General features: G+C 49.9%; 1 protein-coding gene across 5 annotated transcripts in view; it reads right to left on the bottom strand.

Annotated features, from left to right (window-relative positions):
• The window catches only part of LOC119445796 (CAP-Gly domain-containing linker protein 1), a 139,685-nt gene that overhangs the window by 113,884 nt on the left and 3,105 nt on the right, over nt 1-22,696 (bottom strand). Inside the window, exon 1 of one of the 5 annotated variants that reach the window (XM_037710075.2) lies at nt 14,686-15,289. The exons of 2 other annotated variants lie outside the window; for them this stretch is intronic. In XM_037710075.2, the coding sequence (XP_037566003.1) occupies nt 14,686-14,898 (213 nt within the window). In that variant the 5' untranslated portion in view covers nt 14,899-15,289. Of the gene's footprint in view, nt 1-14,685; nt 15,290-22,696 lie in introns of those variants that run through there. 2 more of the 5 variants (XM_037710076.2, XM_037710079.2) reach the window with 2 other exon arrangements.

The raw sequence follows: 22,696 nt of genomic DNA on the forward strand, positions 1-22,696 counted from the left end.
ACTTAAACGCCACAACCGCGGAGCCACACTACATAACCGCAAGCAATCACGAACCCCCATTGGCGTGCGCGCGCAGTTCAAGTGCCGTTCGCCAAGCTCGCGAGGACACCAAACGAGACGCGACGATCAGTCGGAAACAATGCCCGTTACGGAGAGCGGCGCGGGCGTCCCCCCGTAAACTCGCAAGGTGGGAGAACGCCTCCAGCGAAGCCATTATAGAGCGCAGGCCACTCGTACAGCGCAAGAAAGAAAGAAAGAAAGAAAGAAAGAAAGAAAGAAAGAAAGAAAGAAAGAGAAAGAAAGAAAGAGAAAGAAAGAAAGAAAGGCGGCGCCGCTCTCGGAAACATGGTCGATGCTATCAATCGAACCATTTGCTCGCACGCTTCCGCACTCATTTATGCCCCGAAAGCGCGCGCGCTTAGAAGCACTCGGCATTCCGAGTGGCGTTGAATGCACGTTCTCGCTTCGCGGCGAGGGAACGGTCCACACCATCTCAAGGTCGTTCCGGACTGCACACAAAAGGACTAGGCTAAGGGCGCCCCGCGGGCCTTCTCGGGAAATGGAGCAGCGTGCTACACGGAGCCCGGAAAAGCATGCGCCGAAAACGATCCGGGCGACTTTTGCTTCCAGAGGTTGCCGGGCGGAAGTATGAAAGGTTGCGGTGTGTTCCGCGCCGTATGCGGCGCTTATATAGTCTATCGGGAAAGGGCTAAGGGCCAGTCCGGCCGTTGTCGGCAATGGCCCGACTGCAGTCATTGTTTTTTTTTTTTTTTTTTTTTTTTTTTTTTTTTTTTGGGGGGGGGGGGGGGGGGGGCGACATGAGCTGTACTACGTCGCACTGGATCGTTCAGTATACGGGGAAGTGAGCGAGGCAAAGCAAGAGAACGTCGTCGATTGGGGGAAGCCGCGAACGACTGGCGAGCGGGTTAAAATTTGCCCTCGCGTTTCGGAGACGGGGATCAGTTGCCGAAGGCAACGCGGAAGACGCTGTCTGTGTCTTTATACGCACAAGCTGCCTCCCGAAAAACAATGGCGCAGTCTTTCAAACAAGCGCGGTTTAGAGTGGTATACGAGGATACCGCGAAACAGCTAAAAGTAGGCTAATATGTTCTCGCTCCTCTACACAAAGGCCCGGCCGCCCGCTTCGAACTGAATTTGGAGTTGCTGTTGAATAATTCACTTCGTTGGTAGGAAATGACTGCGTAAATGGCTTTCGCTTACCTTCAGGCAGGATCGACAATATGTTTTTATGGATAATTTAGCGGAGTTTTCGAGATCGCTTCTCGTTTCGAACGCGCCTAAGCCTAACGAAAGAAATTTTCTCCGAGATGTGAGCGCCACCTGATAAAGTCGGGAGATGGGCGCGACGACGGCATATGGCCTCTGAGATGGGAGGATTTCGGAGGCTATGGTAGACAGCTTGTACTGCTTGTCTGTTTCGTTGCAGATCGACCGACATGGGAAGTAAAAATACAACGCGCTCCTGGCTTTCATTTCGCTGCTTATCGCACTTTCCGGACGCGCACACACATATCTTAGGTGCCCTGTGTATGCGAAATTCAAAGCGTAATGGAATAGCGTCCCGCACGTAAACTACGCTATCACGCTATACTAAACCTCTCTTTCTGCAAAGTTCGCTTGCGGAACGGTAACGCTATTTCCCGTAACCCCGCTATTACGCTAACGCTAAACTAAAACTGTCTAATGACTCTTCCGTCATTCTGACCATCCGTAAAAGGTCAGAATGGCTCAGGCTGCGCCCAGGGCTAAAAGCGGGTTTGGAATAAAAATAGATTGGAATAGTTTTATACGTCATTCCGGCCACGGTGTCACGTTTATGCGACATAGTCCCGAAATATAACGGAGCTGATTTTATGCGCATCAATGAAGTATTCGGACTAAAAATTACCATTAACCTAATTTTTTAAAATAAAGTAACTTTCCTGGTGTGTTTATCGCGGTGTAAATCTACTTCTATACCATTTAGACTTGTTGCAGTCGTTACGCATTCGGCGCGCCTCAAGCGAGCAAGAAAAAAAAGAAGAAAAAAAGGTCGCAGACCTTTATGGGCATGCATGTCAACAGCATCACGCCCTAAGACGTGCGCGAATTAACCAAAGTTACAGTAAAAACGACCGTAAGTTTCTTCCAATGTGCATAATTTATCCTACATAACTATGCTGTGAAATGTGTTAAGGGTTATTAAATTAGAACCACGGAACCTGCTCTTCCAACCGTGCCGGGTTGCAAGGAATCATATAATATAAGCCGCTTTTCATATTTCAGCGGCTGAGCATACGCATTACAAGGTACTTTCAAAGTGGCACCGCCGACAGCTATATTCTAAACAACGTGCGACCGGACATTACAACCGAGATTCCTTTTAAAGATCTTTCCTACGCGAAAAACTTCGTCTGTCTGTCACTCGATTCAACCGCCCGGCCAAAACCGTTTCAACCACCCGGCCAAAACCGTTTCAACCACCCGGCCAAACCCAACCAAGCTACTAGCCCTGGTGGCACGGCGTCGTACACGTCAACATTATACAGCGCAAAGGAAACCTCAGGCCTATTTGAGGCAAAATATGTGAGCATAACCGTGATCCGCGGCATTCATTTAGTTAACAATACACACTGGACTGGTTTTTACGTTAGTAAATGAAAAATCAACGTGTTAGAAATGGTGTCGAAGAGACGCTACGAGTTAAAAACAAGCCGACTGAAGCCGCGGCTATGGCTATAGACGGCTTTAAGCCAACAGTAATAAAAGGTCACAACAGATGGCGCGAGAGCAGGGTGAACGCGGAGAATTTAAATTGAATTCAGCATAACCTCCATTGCGTCCATCATGGGAGGAGTGAGAGGGGAAGAGAAGAGCGTCAGGGGTGGGAGGGGGAGAGGGGAGGTTGCTACGTATCAGGGGCGGCGCAAACCCAACTGCCCTATAGTGGCAGTACATTACAGAGCGTTCGATTAGGGGATACAAGCCACTTGCGTCCCCTGATCTAAAGCTTTCTATTATTTGGAACCTCCGCCGGAGAGAAATGCAACAAAAGCGCGAAATCAGCGAATGGCCGCTCCGTTGACGTCAATGATAGTGGTGGTTATGATGATGATGATGACCTATTTTAGGTTTTGGTTTTACTGGTAAGACAACATCAAAGGAACGTTGTTATGCCTCCTTCGGCGAATGTGCGCGTGCAATTTTGGGCTAAAATGCTCTTTTGGGGCATTTTATTGAAATTGAACCGCCCTCGGCTCAATTTGGCGCAAAAGTCGCAGCTGTTCCACCCCCGCTATTTTTTAGCACCGTTAATTTCACCAATATATCAGAAAATATTAAATGTTTGCGATAAACAAGGCGCGCACTGGGGTTGCCGTGTTGCAAGAGCTAACGATAACCGCTGCAAGAAAGAACTCGCGAATTAAGGAAGAGGGCGAAGGCGTTTTTCTGGCTTACGTCAGCAAAAATTCACATAAAATGAAGCGCTCTATAAAGGTGTCGGCCTATACATACTGGGGGCAACCACTTAGCCAATTAAGGAACGATGATGTCATCGAATTTTAAAGAAATTTGTACTTTATGGAACTGAGAAATATTACGCTTCATTTTTTACAGCGAAGTCTGTAAGTTATTTCTCGATGGCTCGGGTATATTACTGCAGGTCTCCTGCAATTCCCCTTTCATTGTATGGTAGAAAATATGCCTGCACCTACATGCTGTATCATATATGATACGCGGCATATAAATCGCAACTATGCGTTTCTCTGAAGAAAGTGAGGTTTGTTTGAGCACCTGTGGCCTAAACAAAGGCTTGTCTATTTTTTTTTCCATACCAAAACAAAAATCCATGCAGTACATACGGCCGTCACGTCAGCACGGTCTTTCTTTGGCCAATCTCTGGAGGTGCAGTCGTTCAGTCATTCACTCCATGCGAATCGTATTTTTGCACTAAGTATACGCATTTGGTAAATTGGGTGCAGGCATATGTGTGTGGGTGTACATACATATATATATATATATATATATATATATATATATATATGCGTGTGCGCGTGCGTGCGTTAGAAGTCTGTGATCAGAAAATCGGCGCAGACGATTCTAGCGAGCTGCGTACAACAAGAGCACACGCTACAAATCGAAACAAATTGAGCATCAAGCACCTGCGTGCAGCTAAAAACCCACGCGCAAACGACCTCGCGCACGCCCATCCTCCCACGCACCGCGTAACTGTCAATCATCCGCGAAAGGACACACACACACACAGTGTGTGAGCTGTTGACACACCCCAACACAAAGACGGCGTACTACACAACTCACAGGCCATCGCGCGCCTGTTTGTGCGCGTGTCCGTGACGTAGCGAGTATAGACAACTGAACGCTTGACGCCTCGATGCCAGCGCCGCCGTGGCCATCGAGGCACCCTATGACGAACTAAAGGGGCTTTATGACGAACTAAAGCCCCTATATATGACGAGCGCGCGCGCAGCGCCTCCTCGTGACTCCCCCCGGCAGCTCGCTCACGCGTATCTAACATCGCCGCTCCAAGCTAGCGCGCGAGTTTTCGAAAACGACTCGCGTGATATAGTGATCATTGTTCTTCCGCATCGTGTATGCAACATCGCGGCGCACCAACAAAATGGCGGGAAACTACTGCGGCGGCGCGGCCTTGACAAGGCGGGAGAACACGGCGCGCATGTATATACGATGTCGCCCGAGAAGCCCGCCATCAATCACTCGGGTCGTCCCAGCGCACATGCGAACGCATCGTATACTGACGACTCTCAATTTTCGACGCGGCCACGTACACAGGGGTGTGCGTGCCGCCGACAGGTGCGCGATGTTTCGTGCGTGCAACGCAGCCGTGCCTGCACGTCAACCCACGGCAGACGCCGCCGCAGGCACCCGTCGCGTTCGGGTCGTGCCGCGGGCCGGTGCCGCCCAGAACAAGCGCCGATGGCTTGCGCAAGTGCTAGTCTTTCAGTCAAGTACAGCAACGTGGGATTATTTGCAACAAGCTCCGCATTCGCGGGACGTTTTGATATCATTTATACGCCTCGCAGTAAGGGTTCGTACCCCTTTCATGGCGTCCTTTAATTGTGTCGCTTCGCGCTGTTTTAAACGAGATTTAAACGAGCCTGTCGTTGGTGCCTGTGCACACGCGTCACACTGCAATCGTTCAGCGACATTCTCAAATATATACATATATAGCTGTTTCCCAATAGACAGTGTCCACGACACAGCCCCTGTGCGGAGTTTCTTACACTGAAGTTTCAACCGTCGCCCCCATCCCCCACATTTCAAGGTATTCAAGGAGCACATTTACTTTCCAGGAGATCTATAAGGGCCCCCGAATCTCTCTATCCAAACCCAATGGTTTTAACAAGGAGGTGTACACGAACGCTGAATATAAAGTGTTGTATAGTAGTAAATGAGATGTTCTCAATTGTTTCCGGTTCCCTGCAGCTCAACCGACCTCCCAACGAGACACGCGGGTCTGTATACATTCCGGGGAGCTGTCACGCGCGTGCGCTTCACCCCATTACAGTCGCATTGCCGCAGACAGTTGTAAACAAGTGTACAGGCGCCTATATGAAGCGCACGCGCGCACACGGCTCCGTAGCCGAGTCAAGCAACAGCGAAACGAGGGCCAATACAATGCAGGGATTCCTTTCGCTCAATTCTATTTGTTATCATCCACCGTTCCAGGCCCACTGTTCCAGGTGACAACGTAGGCAGAGCGCCACTACGACCTCTGAGGAAGCACGCAAAGGAAAACCAAATGGAGCAGAATCATGATTGTATTATCCTTGCCGAGCGTTTCTCTCCTCGATCGATGTGACACGGCTTCTTCTCGGCGACTATATATATGGCGATGTGACAACGTCCCTGATATCGCTCGTGGAAGGGTAATCTCTCGCAGAAAACGGGAAACGCGAGTGAAATGTACGTTAAACTATAGCGCGCTTCAAAGTCTACACACACTCACTGAGGCGCGTCCGCGGAGCTGGGCTGGTTTACAGTATATTATATGCATATAGGAAGTGTCCAGTTATCCCGCTTCGTCGAGCGTAGCAGCACAAAGCGCACGGCCAACGCCTCATATACAGACTCGACGAGGCGTGACGCAATCGTATATAGTACTACGCATGCATCGCGATCTAGCTCTACGTGCTATAATAGCGATACGCCACTTTCGCGGAGCGAGAAGGGCTTTGAAGATGCCGAGCGACGCGCCAAATCACCGCGCCGCAAGAGAGCCCACACTGTTTTATGGGCGAACCGTACACGTAGTACAATTGCCGGCGCCGGCGAAGCTGCCTCGCAACAGACGAGAAGACGCACGAGAGAACCGTTGTTGGCGAGGGATTCCGCGTGCGTGCGTGCAAGTACGAGACCGGTCGCGGCCTCGACAAGTGACCGCGGCAGACGGTCGTGGTGCAACGTGCTCGTGGTGCAACTATACATAGCGCACGTTGAAGAACCTCTGTCGAAATTAAAGCGAACTATACTATATATACACCACTGTACGACGGTTAAATTAAAATTAAATTACGGTTTTTTTTACGTGCCAAGACCACGATCTGATTATGAGGCAGGCCGCATAGTTGGCGACTCCGGAATAATTTGGACCATCTGGTGTTACTTAACGTGCACCTAAACCTATAAGTACACCGGTGTTTTCGCATGTCGCCCCCGTCGAAATGCGGCCGCCGTGGCCGGGATTCGATCCCGCGACTTCGTGCTCAGCAGCCCAACACCCTATAGTCGCCACGCAACCACGGCGGATACTACACGACGTTTGAAAAGTCCTGTCTGCTTGGGCCTATATATAGTTAATTTGTTATCGGTTAAGGTGCACTACATTGCATTTTAAGTGAGCCACAGACCGAACCTGTGCATTCTCGATAACGTGTAGTGAGCACAAATATGGGGGGGATCGGTGACGTCACAGTGACGCACCGGCGCTGCGCACTTCCGGCGCAATATTCCAGAAATGAAACTCTGATCTAGACTTTGTCGTCGAATCGTTAACCTACCACCGCGTAATTAGTAAACACAGAGTTATGAAATTTAGTCTGAACTGGTCTATTGTTTCTCTTTAGTATTCACTTAAATCCCGCGCCTCTTACCGAAATAAAACAGCGAACTCGTGGAAAGTGTTTCAGATGCTGAGCAATATATCCCGGCGGGCAAAAAACCCACTTCCTCGTCGCAATAATAACAGCGCAGCGGAGACAAGGCATTTCGCTCTAGCGCATGCAGATCGATCTTCGCAAGGTCTGAACGACCGCTTCGTTTGGTTTTGCAACCCCGCCTTCCGAGTTTCAATGAGCGGGACGTACGCGGCCTCGTACAGTACACAAAACGATGCGCGCCTTGGAACAATTGTATACGATGCGAAAATTCAATTTTAAGCACCGCGTATGTTCCATGCAGCGCGTCAGGGCGCACACTATCAATCAACCACGAAATAAGGATGCCGTTTCAAGGAGAACGATTATTAACGCGACAGCGTTAACCGTGTCGCAGCAAATCCGGTGTCGGCGGCGGCGTCTCCCGGCCGAGAAGATCATCTCGAACCACGCATCCCGATCCATGGACGCAGGCCCTCCAGGCGTGACGCAGAGGCGTTATAATGAACTAATTGAATTTCTCAAAGTAAAATATGCGTCAGAAAGTTAGTACGACTTACACACAATACATACAGACATGATAGCGTCGGAGTGTAATTTGAATATACGCGAAAACATAATTCTCTTGCGCGGAAACTCAAACACAAATCCCCTTTAACGCGATAGCGCTTTCCAGCTGCCGTTTGAGGTTTGTCTTATATAGTAGGAGCGGCGCGGCCCGCTCGGTTCCTTGCAACACCTTCAAAAAAAGAACCAGAAAGCTCGCCTTCGTGCATAGCGTTAGCCGCCAGGGTTTCCAGGAAAACATTACGGTTACATAAGCTGCAGCTGCCGGGAAGCGTGGGAAGCGGTCAGGGATCTTTGATTGCTATCGCGTTCCACTCTTAAAAGCGAAGCTTATGCGTCCTCCAATTATTATTATTATTATTATTATTATTATTATTATTATTATTATTATTATTATTATTATTATTATTATTATTATTATTATTATTACAAGCGGAGCGGGATCCCACATCTCACACTGAGTCATTGGAGAACATGTAGGGCCCGTAACCGGCCGGCTGATTTATGGACACTTTCGCCGACGGCCACTGCATGCGCTCCAGCAAACGGGGAGTTCGTATCCGTCTGCTCGACTCCTGCGGTGGAGAAGGGCAAGCAGTTGCCGATTCTTTCGCCGTTCATTTCTCCTGTATATATAAACAATCACCTGACAGCGCTGTCCACCAGCCGCGCTCATCTGCTGGAACTCCCAGCTGGGTATACTGTTTGACGAGAATCTCCTTAGCGAATGCATCATATAGCGCCTGAGGCCATCGTTGCATATGGCCCAGATGGCATCTCGGCAATCATTACCAACACCTACCTATACGTCAGTATCTTTGCACCTGCGCTGACATCAATAATTGTTCGATTAATCGCACTTCCCCGCTTGCTTGGAAAGCGACCCGCATTTTTTTTTTTTTTTGCTTTATTCAAATCCAGCATCAAAACGGATGTCGCACATTATCGGCCGATTTATTTTCTCTCCGCAATTTCGAAGCTTTTCGAATTCGCTGTTCACAGTGTATTGTTGCTCAATGTAAACAAAAGTTCTCGTTCAAATCATCGTGGATTTCTTTCTGGCCGCTAAACGACCACCAACCATGTCAGCTTTAAGATGCAAGTTATATTTCCACGCCCTCCACACAAAGCGCGCAAGTTGATGCCATATACTGCGACCACTATTGTATACACAATAGCCTTTCGAACACCGCGACTGCGACCTCAGAAAAGCATGTGACGTATATTCGACCACCCCTTACTGCTCTCGAGAAGCTATAGCGCGCTGCGGTGCTGGAGCTGCCTAAAGTCCCTAGATATTTTTTTTTTTTTTTTGCTTTCTTTAGAGCTGCCAAGGTAGCTCCACCAAGCAGCTATCTCATCGATAGGTCCTGCTTCCTGAGCGTCAATGATCAATCATCCTTCGTTTTTTTTACGGTATCCAGTGCTGTGCCCCAAGGTTACGTGTAAGATCCGCTTCCCTTCTCAAATTACATCAATGACGTTCCCTCAGCAATCCAGAAGTCTTCATTGCTTCTTTACGCTGACGACATCAAAATGTTTAAGAAGATACACAGTACTGAGGACTGCCGCGCTCTTCATCATTCTCCGAATGCTGCCAATCAGACGGGCTGACTGTAAATTCATCTAAAACCAGAATTTTGTCATGCTGGCGTAAAACGCACAATATGTCGTCTTCTCCCATTCTGTTGATCGATCGCGCAGTGTCGACGAAGGTTGCATAAATTAGCATTCTCGGTGTCTTTTTTTTTTTTTTTTTTTTTGATAGCACGTACGTTAAGCTTCTCCGCCCACTCTATAAGCGCGTAGCATCCCGAGGCCTGCGCCCTCTCGATTCTGTCTGCGGACTTACAAGAGAATTCCGTATCCCACTTCCGTTCCTCAAAGTGTTCGCATCCAATCCATATGCGCCCCATTACTTAAAATTAAAATACTCTTCAGTGGTGAGGAACGGCACAAGCGATTCAAATAGCATACCAATTGAGCATGACCATGGCAAAGTTCATTATTATATGTAAACATCGCTTTCTGACCTCGAGCACCAACAACCTTTCAAGTTTGGATGACGATCCTACATTTACGTCAATCAGCTGCAGACGCAGTCGTACCGACGTCTCCCTTTTACACAAAATCATTCGTGCAATTATAATAACACCTCCTCTTCAAAGGTACGACGATTAAAGGTATTGACAATAAATAAATACATAAACGTGTTCGAATCTAGTAGCTTCTGTTTCCCTGCGGGTTCCGCGCAATAGAGTACACTGCAGGGAACATTGACCCTTCCACGTTTCTGCCTCTTTCAGCAGACACTCGCCTCTCAACAGAATGCGAAGTCTATAATATACTGTCAATTTCTCCGTCCTGATATCTTTAAAAATGTACGTGTTGTCTTCTTTCGTTTCCATGCGTCGCACTTTCTCTTGGGGCGTCTGTCTAGCCGCAGCACTCTCCTGTCTTCAGACAATTCTCTCCTTCCTCATGTGTACTCCGTACCACAATTGACTGTCAATGCTCCCTCGTTGCTTACTACGTGGCTGTATATCCAGTCTTTCTTTTTTTTATCTAATTTTTATCCCATAACTTTTGTTGTAGTTCTGCATTTCTACTCCCCCCCCCCCCCCTTCCTGTGCACCATCACTCAGACCTCAGTGTTGTTTCCTGGCACGTAAAATGAATTATTGACATCATCATCATTATTATTATTATTATTATTATTATTATTATTATTATTATTATTATTATTATTATTATTATTATTATTATTTAAACACATAAACACCACTGAGAGAGGAGGAGGACCTATACTGCGTCGATTTCGTGCGAACCTGTGCCGGGTTACACTCACGAATTGCCTAACGAACGACATAGACGGTGAGAGACCGAACCGGTGAAGGAATCGTTAGCAGCCTCGATTTCATAAAAGTTGGTTGCAAAATTACCAAGTGTTCGTTTAGTCCACGGTCTCACTGGGTCGCGTATCGACCAAAAAAGTTTACGGACCACGGGATCTCAGAAAACGCTAAATATCCGAGCAGCCTTTAAAGGTATCCAGTAAAACCGTACATCACAATGTTGTTCGCCTATACCAGTAGAGGCTGGAAATGGGAATACCTGCAGGCTGCGTTTTGAGGCTGCGGAGATGTTCAGCTTTTTGTCAGATCCCTTGGTCCGTAAACTTTTTTTGGTCGATCGTGCACAAGTCCCATCGCACGCTTAGCAGCACTTTTACGGAAGGACCACAGTGTGGAGACCTACAAACCTACCCAAAACGAATGATCAGAAACATTCGGACGAGAAGGGTATATAATAAGACCGCTATCAACTACCATTCGCGTGTCGTGCGCGGAGCGCAATATCGGCAGCCATCGCCGCGTTTTCGGCACAATGTGTATACACCGTGGTCCGGGATAAGTCTCTCACGGTCCCGGTCTATCCAGGCCAAGAAGAGTGTAGAGAGACTGCAAAGACACGACCGAAGGAGAGAATCCACGCCGCCGGCGCGAGCAAATGGGAAAACCTATTGATGCGTAGCGTATTAACCCGAACACCGAAGCGTTTTTTTTTTTTTTTTTTTTTTTTTTTCGCGCACGCTGTAACGGCGGAACGATCGCGCGCGCGCAGCTTCGTGTTATCGCCGTGTTCGATCTGTCGTCCGCGGGCCGGCTTACCTCACCGACTTTTGCCAGCAATTCCGAACAAACCGTTAAAGTCCGCTCCAACACCGACAGCCTTTCTTTCATTCCACGACCCCCTCTATACACTCCATTTTCCAAATGCCTCGTCGTTAAGTCTCCTTGCCTCATCTGTTTATTGAGGAAAGACGCGGGCTGCGTCCCGTTTTGCCCGCATTCCTCTACAGTTCTTTTTTTTTCTCTGGCGCGGCGCGAACGAGAAAGATCGAACGTCCTCGATGCATTCACGAAACGCGTGCCACCTCGACGGTCACGGCGGGTTTTGCAATGCAGCCGTGCACGGGGGAAAGCCCTCGAGCAGCGTGCAGAGAAGACGACCGCCAGGTTCCCTCAAGGTCACGCGCGTCACGACGCGTCACACGCCGCCGAAATGCGGCGAAAAGAGGCACGAAAGCATGAAAACTGGGACAACAGAGAGCTGCAGCGTGTACGCGTGGAGGCTTGGACTAATCGGCATTTTCACTGCGCGAAAAAAAAAAAAAAAAAAACACTGCCTACGTCGTGCGGAGAAGCGGCGAGCAAGGAGACCAAGTAGTGCATATTATCCTAAACTTCCCGAGATGGTGAATGACAAGGGAAAAAAAAAAAAAAGTTGGAAGGCGGTTCAACCTCTAGTGGAAGTCGATGGATGTATGGATGGATGGATGGACGACACTTTTATTTGAAACCAATGGCTGGTGGTTTCTTCAGCTGCAAGAGCCGACGGCGGTTAGTCGGCCCGGAGTATATACCTACTCCCTGAAGCTGCCTCTGTCCGCCCCGCGACCCAGATCTGCTTGTCGGGGTCGGAGCTGAGCAGTGTGGCCTCCAACGTACTGCTGCGTCACGTATAGTATACGTTGGATACGCCACAGAGATCGGCAAAGACAATGTCTTCGTGGGCGAGTTGGGGGTGAGCAGAATGGGGTGTACAGAACCGCGCATGATATATTGCGAGAGCCTCGCTGGAGAGAGAACGTTTAATCGACGTCAACTGGAATCGCGTTCATCCACTCAATGGTATATCTGCGACATAGATTACACGCTGCGTTCGACCGACCTCGCGTAAAATGCGAAAGAGCCTGGATTTTTGCCGATTTCCGCGGACTTCGAGGCGGCCCACGAAACAATTAACGATAGATGTATACAGTGATTGGATATTTTCATCCGCCACTCGCTGAAGGCTTAATTAGCCGTACAAACAGCAACCCACAGGGCGCTGTAGAGGAAATTACAAAAGCATGCCGCAGTGATCTATCGATAAACTTCTATCTCCGCGTAAAAATAAAAGCAAAACTGAGTATAAATAATGGTTAATTTTGAATTGAATTCTGGGTTCGTACGTGTCCAAAACCACGATCACCAATATGAGGCACGCCGTAGTGGGGGACTCCGGATTAATGCTGGCCACCTGCGGTTCTTTAACGAACACGCAATGCACGGTACACGGTTTTTTTTTTTTTTTTTTTTTTTTTTTTTTTTGCAATTCGTTCATTGAAATGCGGCCCCCGTCACCGGGATTTGATCCCGCGCCTTCGCGCCTAGAAGCGCATCGCCGAACTCACTACGCCACCACGGCGGGTAAATAACGGTTCAAGAATGGTTTCTAGTCTCGAAAATTCACTTTCGGTGGATTCAAATCTCCTTCATCGATCAAGCTGTGCCAGGACACGTGCCTTTAAAGTAATGCATACTTCCTCCTGAGACTCGGGGGCGATTGCGTAAGATATAAGTCCCGAAGTTGAATGAACGCGGAACCGCACAGAATCGATTTAATCGTGTTGTCGCCGTCAGCGTTCGAGAAAATCAACGACAACTTGATATTTCGAAATTTGTGACGTCACAGACCACTGAAAGAAGCCGAGAGAAGCGAGTTTCGAATAGCGCAAGATGTCCCGGAAATCCAGGATCGTAGCACATCAACATTCCGGCCGTACCACGGCGCTCACTTACGAGCACATATACTCACTGACGAGCACATTGACTCGTGTATATCTGTCGACGTTTACGTCACAGACGTGGGATATAGACTGCGAGTGACTGAGTGACGAAAGGTGTGATTGGATATGAATGGAAATAAGTGTCGGTGTGTCTGAGCAGACGTGGGTATATGAAGATGAGCGAATGAATGCCGCGGTTAAGTGAGTGTCAACTATAGAGTCAGACTGACAGTGAGTTTGGGTGGAGGCGAGTGTACACGACCGAACGTGAGCGGATGTGGGGAGAGTGTGAGTGAGTGCAGGTGAGTATGAGCGTGAGTAAGCTCCGGCAGGTGCAAATAAAAGTGATTACGAACGCGAGTTAGTGTTGGCTAGTATGTGTGCGAACGAGCTCGCGACCGAGGCGTTGGTCGCGGGTTCGTTCCCCAAACCGCAACTGATTTGCCACTCGTTAATTTGACGCTAAAGTTGGCCACAAGATGCCGGACATGGCCCATCACTTTCTCTCAAAAGAAAAGTGAATACCGCTGGCTTACAGTACCAATGTATAAGTAAGATCACACTATCACAACTTACTGAGCAGATTTTTGAGCTAATGACGGTGCTTAATGCGTAAGGTGTTACTTTGTTTTAGCGCAATCCATCTGAAGAGGCGGCTTGCATGATGAATCCAAATGCTAATTAACAATATTTCGCTAATTAACCTTAAAACTAGTCGCTTTATGACTCGTATTGTAATTTACGTATTGGAGACGGCGAGTTAAGTTTGCACCCCCTTCGTACACAGGAATTACGAAGTTTGCACTACTTTCCAGATACGAGCGACGAAGTGTTGCCACATGTTGCGACGAAGTGCATAGTTAAGGCAGAAAGTTGGTCTAGTTGGTAACGAGCATAATAAGACACGGTTACTAGCGTCACAAGACAGGGACTATAAAGCGGAAGAACACGGGCAACGGGACTAGCGTGGTCCCGTGTTCCTTAATTCTTTAGGTCTTGTTCCTTCTTGAGGTCTTTTTACGCTATAGTAACCATGTCTAAAAAGTGCATTTGTGTTGAAGATTTCAGAAGAAGGTACTTCGTCGCGGCTTCGAATGTACGCTTGTCTCAAAACTCGATCCTGCTAGTTAAATAATAAAAAAAAAGTTGGCGTCCCAAGTTGACCTACTCCTCCATAGACGACATTTGGCGGTTCCGATCCCTCAACCCCAACAGTTATACGAAATGTCAACATGTAGGTGTGCAGCCCGGGCACGATGCAGCCACCATCGCGCAGCCGCCCACCTACACGGGCCCTCTTTCCCTTTCAATATACAATCCCCTCTCTCTCTCTCTCCCCTCACCTCCGCACAGCAGCCCCGAACTCACCCCCATGGCCGCGTCACCGTGGGACCGCAGCAGGATGCGACGCAGCAGGGGCGGCGTGGGCGCCGCCAGCAAGGCACCCAAGGACGACTCGGTCATCACGAGCGGCCGGCGCGACGAGGAGGAGCACCATCCGAACGCGTCGGACGCGTGGACGCCGCCACTCGTCGCCGACAGGCGCACCGAACTGTCCACAGCACCGACCACGAGCACCATACTGCCGCCTCCGGCGTTTCACGCGTACAGCACTACAGGACGGACCCCGTCGTCCACTCTGTAGAGAGGCCCCCAGTCGACGACGTACGTACGTCGGAGTGTGCGGGATCCCCACAATTTCGTGTTGTGCACACGCACTTCGCGAACAAGAGACCGAGCGGACGCAGCCTCGCCCGCGGACCGTGTCCTGCTATCTTCAGTCCCCTCGTCCACCTGTGGCGGTCCTCCGGAGACACCGGTGCGACCAGCCTGTCGCCGCAGATCCGGCCTGCTCCGCAGTAGTGCAGGTACAGCGGCTGGTACCACAGCGGTGTCGTCCTCCGTTCCTCCGGAGGTTCCACTATGCTCCTAGACGGACGTCGTTGGCCGCTCTACGCGGTGCACTAACCCGAACCTTGGCGGGACGCGGTCAGTCTCTCCTCTTCTGGCAGGGACGACACCACAGGCGGACTACAGCGCTGTCGACTGCGCTTCACAGCGAGAGCCTGTTCCTCCTCCGCACCAAGCGGCGGGTGAAGCGGCCCGTTTCCAGGGCAAAGGGACGAGCGAGGGGGGAGGAGGAGGGAAGTGATCTGCTTTCGGCCAGCTATACAATGCAACTGCCGCGGCGCGCTAACGACGGCTCCTAACGACCGAGCCGTTGCAGCAGGCAGCCGGTGACCCGTGGTATAGCAGTCGCAGTGTGCGATGTGACCGCTCGTGCAAAGAGCATGCCGCCGATGGTGATGCTATGCGTACAGCCCTGCCCGCCCGCCCCTCTGTCTGTCTGTTTCGGCGGAGCTGCGTCGCATGCACTGTATATTCCCCCACGTCAGCCGCTTCTCGGCGTGGGTGCCCGCGAGAGAACGACACATTCGCAGGCCGCCGACTGTCCCCTCCACCCCGCAACCCCTTCCACCCTCTTTGCACGCCACTTCCACGGCGAACGCGAACGGCACTACCAATGAAGGAGGCAGGAAAGGAAAGAGAAGAAGACCATCGCATACAGAGGAACAAAGTAAGAACGAAAGGAGGATGACTCAAACAGAGCGAGAGAAATAAAAATGCGCGCAAGGCGTCGGAACGGCGACGGCGGCAGCGTCGTGACTGCTGCGGAGGAGAGAGAAGATGCTTCTACTGCGGCCACTGTTGCTCCCGGGGGTCGTGATATTGCGTGCGACGCCTGCGATTTTTTTATATATTTTTCTTTCTCCTCCTCATCCTCCTTTCTCCGTATACACATTTGCCCCCCCCCCCCCCCCTCGCTTCCTGTCTTCGTGCATCATCATCTCGCTGCTTCTGCGCATATGTACACAAACACGTAACCACCCTTGCCGCTCTCTATCTCTCCTGCCTTGCATGACGCACACACAAGGAGGTGACGGGGAGGGAGGCCGCCTCGTCAAGTTCAGTGTCGGACGACGGAAGTCGTCCCACCGGGCGACGGAAGGATGCAAAAAAATAACTGGTAGTGCTATAAACAGCCCCCCCAGCTGTCTATCGCCAATCCCCATAGCCCCTTCATACAGCCCCCTTCTGATGCAATCTCGTCGTGTGCGAAGCGCCTGCGCACCCGTCGACCGGAGGCGACAAGATGCGAGGGGTCTCGACGCTGTTACTGCTGCTAACGCTGTCTGGACTTCCGATGTCGTGGCGGCAACGACGAGCGAAGCGTGTCGAACGGACGTCGCGGTCGCGCCTATGCACGTATACTATATACCTCAAGGAATGGTCGCCGCACCAGCTGCCCCAAGATCAAGTCAAATGAATAAAATATTATTTGAATAAAAGAGGGGGACCGACACAGCACTTTTCACAGGCTCTGCTCCGACGGCAACCGACTACCGGAAAGACAACGAAAAAAGAAAAAAATAACTTTTTTTAATGAAAAGTCCCAAGAAGGAGGATAAGCCTAGTATCGGGGTAAAAAAACAAGGAGTACGAGAGGAGTACGAGAAGAGCACGTCCGCCAGTTTGCGCGCTTTTCTTTTATGCTTAACGGTAAAAATACGAGCAACAAACCTTGCCGAAGTTAATGCCAGGAGCCAAGTCGTCCAGGATTGGGAGTATACTCGAACGGCTGTGCCTATAGCGTGCGCTTCGGTGTGTATAAGGATGGTCATTTCCAGTGGCAGCGAATGCTTGTTCTCTCTTCCAATGGCATCGCGAAACAAGTTCGGCGGGGGTTTATGCGCGACAGGCCCTCGACGGTTACGCATAAAGGCCATTCGATTTTTTTTTTTTTTTTTTTTTTTTTTGCTCGTTCGGAGAGCAGATATACGATCCCTTTGGTACAAGGCACGCAAAGCGACAAGAGTTTGGCATGCATCCCTTCCGCACTGCAAGCCGTTTCCCGGAAAGACTGCCGCGAGGCTGCTCGCACCTAGAACTCTGATGGTCTCTTCACGGACACTGCGCTTCCGATGAACGACCGCCGCGGTCTGCTTGACCAGTGCGCCACGGTACGGCGCCCAGCGTTGAGTGCGCCTGCCCAGCCTCGCTTACGGAGTTGCACGCAGTAAGTACAGTTGAAACTCGATTTAACGAAGCGATATGAGCACGCTCGAATTATTTCGCTAAATCGGGAAGTTCGTACAATCGAGAAAGAGATCTTCCGGTCCTTCGAAATTTAAAATTGTAGCGTAACGACACCCAAAAGCCGCGGCATTGTATTTGCCGCTGCACCACGCCTGCGCGTCAGAAAAGTACGCGAGGGCGGCCCGAACTGCTCGTGCGATGCAGGCCAGGTAGACGGTCACGTGAAGCTATGACAGGCCGTGACTCGGGCGTCTAGATGTCTTAACGCGATAGCGTTAGAGCGGGCGCTTGTAGAAAAACCCGTCTGTGTCAAAGCACAGTCCCTCAAAAAGCTATTAAAAGACTATGGTCAAAGTTAGAAAAAGAAATCACCCTTTTTTTTTTTTTTTTTACTCATTTATGTCAGGAAAAACATCGCTAAATCGGTTTTGGTGACCATTAGTTTCGTTAATTCGTGTTGATGACAACATTGAACCCTATGGGTACCTGCCGGGAAATCGTTAGATGGGGAACTTTATAAAATCGAGTTTCGTTAGATCGAGAACGGTTGCCTGTATCAGTCGCATGCAACAGATGTAAAACCAGATTAGCTCAACAAGGCTGTGCGACCATTAGCAGCCACCCCGCTTTCAAGGGGGATGCTAATAGAGATCATCGGTCGGGCGACGTTCGGGAGAAGCGAAGCATGCCACGGCTGGCATGCTGGTGTGTGTGCGTGTGCGTGTGCGTGTGTGTGTGTGTGTGTGTGTGTGTGTGTGTGTGTGTGTGTGTGTGTGTGTGTGTGTGTGTGTGTGGAATACCCTTGCTTTGAAGAGCCCTAACGTGGCCCGGCAAATGCTCCGTGACCGCTTTCAGAATCAGCCTGAACGGCACGCATTTGCGGTAATTTTCAGCATAGAAGGGACTCATCACTGCGACTGTTTCTTCTCGTCAAGATTACTCTTTGTGGCGAGCCGCAGGGGATGGCGGAGCCACACGTTCGCTGCACGAGGGCGATAAATTATGGGGTTTTACGAGCCAAAACCACAATCTGAATATGAGGCACGCCATAGTGGGGAGGGGGGGGGGGGGTGACTCCGGAATACTTTGGGCCACCTGGGGTTCTTTACCGTGCACCTAAATTTAATACACAGGTGTTTTCGCATTTCGCCCCCATCGATCGCACATGCACGGCGGCAGGTGCGGACTAGCAATTTTCTGAGTTTCTTCTTTCTTTCTAATATAACGCTTTGTTTTTTAGTCGCTATAGGCATATGAAAACCTTGCTGTCCGAGTCATGTTTGGCGGAACGTCAAATCTGTGCGTGCACCGCGGGCATTCGTGATCGCTCTTTCCGTCTCCTCTTATTTCTTCCGTTGATCATAACGTTACGCCGCACATCCTGCATAATCCATATCTACGGATTAATTCTGACCACCCTGGTGTTGTTTAACATGCACAGGTGACAAAAACTGTCTAATGTCTACACTTCATCTCATCAACACTCCAATACTCCGGTTGCGCAACGCCGGCTGAATGGAGCGATGTCGGTTCGATTAGCCGGGGGCAACGGGCGCGATTAAGACTCACCAATTTCTTTTAAACGCGCAAGACGGATCTCGTTCCCGATTCGCTGACGCCACCAGTGGCGATTTCGCCCGCTGCGCGGAGTTCATGAAACAAAACAGGGGCAGTTGAAAGAAAAATGAAGTTGAACTATCAGGAGGATCGCATACAATTACGGGCTACGAAGGCTGCACGGACAGCGTATTTGTGACAATATTGATTGCTGCTGTTGTTGCTACATGTTGTTCAAGGAAACCGTATGCCTGAAAACCAGTATGAAAAAAACTCGTCAAGAAAGCTGGCGGATTGTTCGAAACGATTATTCGAAACGAGTTAAAATTCAATTACTGATGAGGAGTAAGTAATATTAAATGAGCGATACTTCACGCTCACCTGAGAACTGCGGCGACAAAAAAAAAAAAAAAAAAAAATTACACCATCTTCCCGTAGGGGAACCCTGAGTAGTATGCGAAGCAGCCATGGGGTCGACTCAAGGTAGTTTTATCAGCTGTATTGACCCTTTTCGCGGAGCAGTTTGTTCTAGAGAAACGAGATGGCGCTTACGGCGGCGCGCCATACGTCTCCTCAGCGACCGCGCACGAATACGAAACCATTACCGCTCTACCTTGCATGCTTCTGTGCGATCAGCTGTCGGAAATGCCACTGAGTTTTCGCTAACGCACTGTGCTCCATTTATGCTGGTTTAAATCATGTGGATTGAAGACGTGTGCAGCAGTTGGCTGCAAAAATAGTGACTGGCATATTAAGGAATGTAATGAAAATGTGGGGCCAAGTTCGCAGACCGCTGCTGCAACTGTCCGTACATGTTTCCGGCACTTCGAGATGTACGGCTTTCGTCGAGGATACACAAGTTTGCTCATCCTCCAGCGTTGTGTTGCTAACCTTCAAAGAAAGCGCTTCAGCCCCGGTACGTCGGCAAGAGTGAGTACCGCTCGTTAAATAATGATAACGGGAGTATAGCGCCGCTTTCTGTCGTAGTAGGTTTCGCGCACAGTATCTACACACACCTACCCCAACCAGCACGGAAACTTACACCCAGTCTTTCGCAACGTGTCAAGAATAAGTGAATGGGCGAACACTTGAATATATACGCACAATAAGTGACGGTACTACACCAATAGCGAACGAAAGGTCGAAGCTGAATGTTTCGTGACGGTCCACAAGAGTAAGCGAGTTACTAGCGATAATACGCATTTGCTACTAGGTATTACAATGTGCAGAACAGTTACGTTTCAAGCCTTGTGTGCAGCAAGAACAAATCTAACGGAACTGAGCACATCCACGAGTGATTAGGCAGAAAACGATCAGATAGTGACCGCACCGAGGAACCTTATACAGAGTCAGAAACGTGACAAGCCGCTGCTTCAAAATATTTGCCCAAATAAAGAACGAAGACCAAAACACCATAATCCTGATTCAATTCATGAGCGGAAAGTTTGGGTAGCTTCGAATACATATTTAGCCCCTCTTTTAGAGCAAGCACCATATACGCTGCTCGAGCCGTTTGGACATAGCTTAATCAGCTCCGAAGGCGCTTTTGCATGTTCTCTGAAATTGCGGCCAAAGATTCGTGTCGTCCATCCAGTCACCGTCTACGACATCTCCCGAAACAGAGGTTTAGTAAGCCGCACCAGCGTCATAGACATTCATTGTAAACGCGGAGGCAACGGAGGCAGCTGAGGCAAGCAATGGACGTGTCACCACGTGGTCAAACATGGCAGCGCCCACGGGATCACCGCGAAAAGGGTCAATAAACTTGGACATGCAGCAGCACCAGCAACGCGCAGAACTGTTGTCGACGCCGTCGGCGTTTTGCCCACTTTCGCACCGAACGCGCGCGGCGTTGGTGACTGTTGTTGGTGCCTCTGGGGCACCTACCGTCGCGCCTCTAACCTAAGCTGCTACGCATTATCGCGCGCGGAGCCGCAGGTGTTGCCATTCATTGCGCAATCCGAAGAGGAGCGTCGGAGAGGAGAGGAGGAATGCCGAGAGGAGAGATGAGACAAGGAGAGGAGAGGAGGGGGGAGGATGCGCATGCGCCGTAGGGGTGTGGACGCCGCACGGCGGATGAATGGAGGGAGGGAGTGACATAGTCCCGACCAAAAGATGCTTCGCATCTAAAATAATAATAATAGAACACTCACGGAGGCCAGGGGGTTCGGTTGGAATCAATTTACTGCTTGCAAAACTGTTCATCGTTCCTTGCGCTTTCTTAATTTACAGCGCTTTTCTAGCGTATACATTCCCTCTCAGTTTTTCTGTCTATTCGTCCGTTTGTTGCAGTGTGCCAACGCCAGAGACAATGTAATTGTAAACAGAGCCAATCCCGAAGCTTAATAGTAAACAGTTTACTATTAAGCTTCGGGATTGGCTCTGTTTACAATTACAAAACTGGGCCGGTCGAAGACGGTGTAATCAAAACTGGGACGATCCCGGGAGAGAGTGTAATACTGAACTACATGGGTCCGTACCGGAGATGGTGCTTTTAAAACTGGACCGGTTCCGGAGATATAGTAGTCAAATGTGGCCTGTAATCAAATGTTGTGACTTGGTAAAGCCGATCCGCACACCAGTGCACGGTGTTTGTGCCCTCGCAACGGTTTTAATGCGGTCCCTAAACGCTGACCGATCCTGCAGGCAGCGTAATCCTTGTAATGACATCGCATTATACAGTCGGTCAGCTGTAGCATCTGGACTACAACGTATTTCTCTTCTTCCGTGCACAGTGCTCAGCGATCGAAACGCTATATATACTCGAAGCGCATATGGCGGCCGGCGCTTTTCGCGCCACATGGTGAGCGCTGTGGGGCCAAATGCACGCTAAGTCATAATGGTTAAAAAGACGTTCGCTTCCTTCGTATACCCCAATGCGCCAGCTCGGTGTGCCTCAGAGCCCAACGGTAGCGTGGAAAGCGCCGGCAGCCATGCGCTCCGAGTATAGCGTTTCAATCGCTGAGCACCGCACCTTTCTGTCTTTGCTATAAATCCGAGAACATGTGCGCGGCAGGCCACGACGGGTGTTCGACACGTCAGTAAACTAGAGCGCGCGTCCAACCTGAGGTCCGACACCTCACACTTGGGTAAAGCAGCATGAGCGTCACGCTGTATGCGTGGTTCGTGCGGTGCGCGATTTTCCTGGATCACTTCCATCTTCTCTCTCGCACGCGTGCGCTCATTTAAAGAGAGCTCCAGAAAGCCGTGGTTGCGAGACGCATGCACCCATTAATTTTATTTCTTTATATACTATAGCTACGCCGCTTTGACGACGCCGGAGGCGTGTGAGCTCAGGGGAAGAATTCTGTAAGAGAGTCCACCTAGTGGACATGCCCACTCCGTCTGCTGCTGAAGTCCTGATTGGCTGGGCTGGGCTGCACGTCCGCCGCAAGCAGGCGCCACAGCCAATCAGCACTTCAGCGGCAGACGGAATGGACATGTCCGCTAAGGTGGACTGTTTTACAGAATTCTCCCCCAGGTGACCGTAAACGCAGAAAAAAAAAAAAAAACGCAACAGGCTAACCGCACCCTTATATGTTCACGGAAGCGACAAACACGTGGAACGCGTTTACGTCATACTTTCGAGGCGCTTTCGCTTGCCGTCGGCACGTCCACTTCGCGATGTCCGATAATCCCGTGCTGTGTGTGTCTCCGCCAAAAAGCGACACATGTGGGCAACGGACACAGCTTTCTAAAATGCGTATTTCGGCGACAACGTTAA

The sequence above is a fragment of the Dermacentor silvarum genome, chromosome 3 (genome assembly GCF_013339745.2).
Source record: "Dermacentor silvarum isolate Dsil-2018 chromosome 3, BIME_Dsil_1.4, whole genome shotgun sequence".
NCBI classification, from domain to species: Eukaryota; Metazoa; Arthropoda; class Arachnida; order Ixodida; family Ixodidae; genus Dermacentor; species Dermacentor silvarum.